This window comes from Octodon degus, unplaced genomic scaffold (assembly GCF_000260255.1).
Source record: "Octodon degus isolate 3935 unplaced genomic scaffold, OctDeg1.0 scaffold00118, whole genome shotgun sequence".
NCBI classification, from domain to species: Eukaryota; Metazoa; Chordata; class Mammalia; order Rodentia; family Octodontidae; genus Octodon; species Octodon degus.
In genome coordinates, this window is record NW_004524694.1 from 2,569,759 (window position 1) to 2,574,854 (window position 5,096).

At 40.1% G+C, this 5,096-nt stretch overlaps 1 protein-coding gene across 1 annotated transcript in view; it reads left to right on the plus strand.

The window, feature by feature from the left end:
• The first annotated feature begins 2,698 nt into the window (after positions 1 to 2,698).
• Positions 2,699 to 5,096, plus strand: part of Spag1 (sperm associated antigen 1) — an 83,010-nt gene continuing 80,612 nt past the window's right edge. Inside the window, exon 1 of the mRNA XM_004640089.2 lies at positions 2,699 to 2,838. Within this exon, the coding sequence (XP_004640146.1) occupies positions 2,699 to 2,838 (140 nt within the window). The remainder of the gene's footprint in view (positions 2,839 to 5,096) is intronic.

Sequence of the window (5,096 nt, forward strand, 5' to 3'; positions counted from 1 at the left end):
CATTAGATGCTTAATTCTATCTCACAAAAGATCCTCTAGCTCTTTGGAAAATTCTCCCAAGGCACCCCTTTCTATTCTGTGCGGTGTCATCAATAATTTAAAAGTTCTTCCCCTTTCTTCCCTGTTACTTTCACTCTTATATCCTTGTGAGGGAGCCACGTGTCATTCTGGGCCCTGTGGTATGGTGTAAAAACCAATCTAATTTTTCAGCTGGGTTGCATCCCAAAGCCCAAGAAGTGTGTCTACTCCTTGCCCAGTTCTAAGCCAGAAGGAATGTGGAGAAAGTGAGAGGTCTTTTTCTCTGCACAGGTGTGATATATAACAAGATCCCCAGAGGGAAATCATGCTGAAATGCTTCTATGATTTAGACTTATTTTTACTTCTGTTTTTAAAAGTGATCACCCAATAAGTTTTAGTACAATTTTCAAAAACACTTTAACAGTGACTCTCAAAAATATATTTCACTTTGCAACCATGTACATATTTACATACACATAATTTCCATTTATATAGACATGGAATAAAAATTTTATAAAAGAATTTTTAATTTTATATGCCAGATGGTCTATTTTTATTCATTTTAATGAGAAAAAAGATAAAATAGCAATGAAACGGTTTCAAAACAGGTTAGTAGGATGGGTACAATAATTAATACATTGCATATTGTCTTCACAGTAGTTATTCAGAGGACAAGATGCAGACATGATATCTCTTCTGCAGGTGGTCTTTTAAAATTCAGTTTTATCTCATTGTAAAACAATGCTGATTACAAGATGCTGGACACATGCGCAGAACAGGTCCTAAAGCCTTTCACATGGACTTCTGAGAACTGGAGCAGGTTGTCAATCACCCTAGACCTGAAGTCAACCTCAGGTGTGCTAGCTATCCCAGCACTACCTCTCAGGACCTGTATGTAGACACTCTAATGGGTTGCCTTGAGATTCGGACAGCATAAAGGAGAGGCCCCCACAAAAACAACTTGCTGTTGTGTCCTTGCCCCACAGTAGCCCACCTTGCTTTCTCCAAGGTGTTCTTTTGTCTTGTTTTTCCTCTTTTACTCAGCCAAGTTTGCTCCACAGAACCTCCTTCTCCCCAACTCTTCTCTTTTACTTTCTCAAATAAACTTTGTCACTTTTTAAAAAAAAATGCTGATTGCAACTCACTAAATTGATTTCATTATTTGGCATTTGTAGTTTAAAAAGCACAGGTATGGTGGCTAAGTACACGACTCTAGTCTACTGAGATTCATTTCTTCAGTGGACTTGTTAATTTTCTTATCTATAAAATAGGAGTAATGACCAACATTATCATTTTATTTATTTATTTTTGGTGTTGGAGATTGAATGCATGACCTCACACATGCTAGACAGTTGTCCCACCCCTGAGCTACACACCTAGCCCTGAGAAGAGTTATTAATAGTTTTCATAAGAGTGGTTTTGAAAGTTAAGCAAGGTAACGTGGCACATGGTAATTCACTTCCATAAATGTCAACTGTTACTATTGTTCTTATATAAAAGAAAGCCTACCTGATACAGTAGTTGGTGGATTAAATAATAAGTGTTAAGCATATACTTATATGTTATATGTTATAAATCATTTATGCTTAGGATAGTGCCCAGAACTATATCAGCATAGCAGGGATTATTATCTCCAAAGTTAGCAGCAGTTCCATTTTTAAAAAAGAGTCTAATCCCTTCTTATTCCCAATTAAAATCACTAAGTATTTCTTAAAGAATATAAAGCACTGCCTATGTATTTACAAAGTGTTTTAGAATATAATCCTGGGAACTATTCACTAATGGGAGTAAATGGCAGTGTGGGAAACGTAGTGAGTTAAGAGATGGAAAAAAAATACTACAAAAAGGGTATTATTTGTATTTGTACCAACTCAAATAATTGGGATATTGTAAATTGCTAAAGTATAAATTCATTCAAAATCAATTTTAAAAGGTATTTTAAAAAGTAATTTGAGACCAGGCATGGTGGTACAAGCCTGTAATCCTAGCACTTGAGAGGTGGAGGCAGGAGGATCACTGGGAGTTCAAGGTGAGCCTGGTCTATAAAGTGAGTTCAAGGCCAGTCTGACCTACATGGTAAAACCATCTCAAAAAGACACACACACACACACACACACACACACACACACTAATTTGAACAAGGTGTGATGGATCATTCCTCTAATCCTAGCATAGGAGGTGAGGAGGAAGATCCCTGCGAGTTCAAGTCTATCCTGGGCTACAAGGTGAGCTCAAGGCCAGTCTAAACTACATAGCAAGACACTGTCTGAAAAAGAAATAAAAAAGCCAGGGACAGTGAGTGGTGCACACCTGTCATCTTAGCCCTAGCACTGGGAGTCTGAGGCAGGAGAGTTGCTGCAAGTTCAAGGCTGGCCTGAAATACATGGTGAGACTCTGTCTCAAAAAACAAAACAAAAATAAATAAATAAATAAATACCAATTTGAATGCCCAGGCCAGCTTGTCATTATATCCCAGTTTGTTTAAATGAAGTTGGATGAGATGATCCATATGTAATACACAGTAATTTATCTCCATAAATATTATCAGGGAGAGAAATTTCAAAATGAGTAGCCTTCATCCTAGAAACACCACTCTACCTTTGTTCCTATTGGAGTGCCCAGATGGATACTACTATCCAAACAGAGGTTCACATCCATTTTCCTACACTATATTTCAGCCATGACTGCCAAAGATCACCCATCACTATGTGGCTTTGGAACAACAAAAACATTTAACATTCCTGTTGAACATTTGGATTTCAAGTATATTGAAAAATGTTCGGACATTAAACACCTGGAAAAAATTCTTTATGTGCTCAGGTAAGCATTTAGAAATCATTTCATGTTTTGCTATGCCAGGTTTTATTATGTTGTTTCCTTCTAAGAGTTGAAAGAACAACAGAAATGCTGGAGAAAATGTTTAAGTATTGATGCTGTTTTTGCCTGTGTCATGTTCCAAGCATTGGTTTTGATCCTGTGGTTAGTTTGGAGGGCTCTGGCTAGGTCTACTCCCAGCACGAGACTTAAGCTAATGAGTACCCAGAAGACATTTTTCTTGTTTCCTCTGCATGTACTATGGAAAGGTAAAACAACCATCAGGAGGAAAGTTGTGTCACCAGCAGTTCCTGTGTCCTGACAACAGAGGGGGACTACTACAGGCTGATCGCATGGGGCACAAGGCCTTCTCATGGTGGTGATAACCAAACTTAGCTGTGCATGAAATGTGGTTGTTGAAAAGGCAAATTTGAGGGTCTCATTCCCAGAAATTCTGCTCCAGGAAGTCTGGGGTGGGACTCAGAGATGTGTTAACCATCCAGCTGATTCATTCTTAAATGCTGCTGGTCAACAAATCCACTTGAAGAAACCCTGCCCTGTGGAGTAGCAACCTGCGACAGTTCTTTGGGGTTTCTAGAGCTGTTTTCCTGGGGAAAGCAGGTTCTATTGCAGAAGGCCCTCACGTGTGGAGCATGAACCTTCCTTTCCAGCCTCAGCATTCTTGCAGTTCAGTAGCAGTTCTTACATTTCTTTTCTCTGTTTCCTTTATCACCATACTCTTTGTTTCTTTTTCATCACTTTTAACCTTCTGTCTTTCCTACCTGAGCTGATTTAATAACTATCCTTTCTTAAATGGAAAAATGAAAAATCCTATTTGTTTTTCCTCACAGAATGTTGTCATTCATATGAAATGGTGTACACTGAATGGTATCCCTAGCTGTTTTGTCACCAGGTCATACTAGGAGGATTCCCTGGAGATTCAGGCAGCCCTCACAAGAGACACAGAGCTGTGCACTTGGTTAAACACTTTTTATTCAGCTGCTTAGCCATAGTCCACCTGCTATTCAGCTGCTCTTGTGACCTCAGCCTCTGTACAGTCCCTGTAGTCCTCAGGCCCACAACCCTGCCCATTCTCCTTGGGTGCTTAGTCTACATTAATACCAAAATGCACTATAGTAGCCACGTCCTAGTAACAGCTGTGGCTATGTGGGTTATTTACACCAGCCAGCACTGACATTGGGCACAGATGCTGTTTTCACTGGGGCATCAGGACATATACCTGCACCAGAGCTCTGTGGACACAGAACCCTACTATATCCCAGATCCCACAGCCTTAAGCAGATATATCTTAGTCTCTTTTCTCTCATTGCTGAGAGAAAATACCCAACATTCGAAGTTAGAGGGGGTAAGGCTTTACTTAGCTCACAGTGTGCAGAGGTTTCAGTCCATGACCAGCTGGCTGCAAGGCAGGGTGGCGTGGTACAGGGGCAACAGTTCAAGATGGCAGAAGACAGTAAAAGCAACAAGAGCAAAAGGCAGAGACAAGACTCTTTCCCTTGTATTGTATCCAGGCTACTGGGATTAGGGCAGAGCCAGTCCAGTCTGTGAACTGACCCAGCAATCACTCACTCTTAATCCCAGCACCCTTAATCCCAGCATTGCCCATTCTAGATTCAGCCACCTCTGAAAAAGTCCTAGGTTTTGGGGGGAACATCTAGACATAAACTGTAATACCAAAGTACCACCATTTTGTACTTTCAAGTTTCCCTACAGTAGCCCTTTTTCATTTTCATTTTAATTAGTTGATTTGTGTGTATGAGGGGGTGGGGGATTGGTACCTTCAGTAAACCCAGAACCTTCATACCGAGCTACATTCCTTGCCTTTTTCTTTCTTTCTTTTTTTTTTTTTCCTGACAAAGTGTCTGACTAAATTGCCCAGGGTGGCCTCCAACTTGCAGTCCTCCTGGTTCAGCCTCCTAGAGTGCTAAGATTACCTGAATGCACCACCATGCCTGGATCCTTTTTATTTTTTGATTTGTGCCAGGGCCCCAATAAGTTCCCCAGGCGAAGAAGCTCCAGTCCTCCTTCATGACCCTCTAGAATAGATGTGCTCACCTTGTCCTTTGTATTTGGCCAAGGACTGTTTTTTGTTTCTTTGTTTGTTTGTTTTTAATGAGAGGCTTAAGGGATGAGAGAATTTGAAGCCACAGTTACAATACTGGATCCAAGAAACCTTGTGAATAGTCTAGTTCTGTTCTATTGACATGGAATTTTTTAAAAAATTAACTTGGAAGTGGTATTTA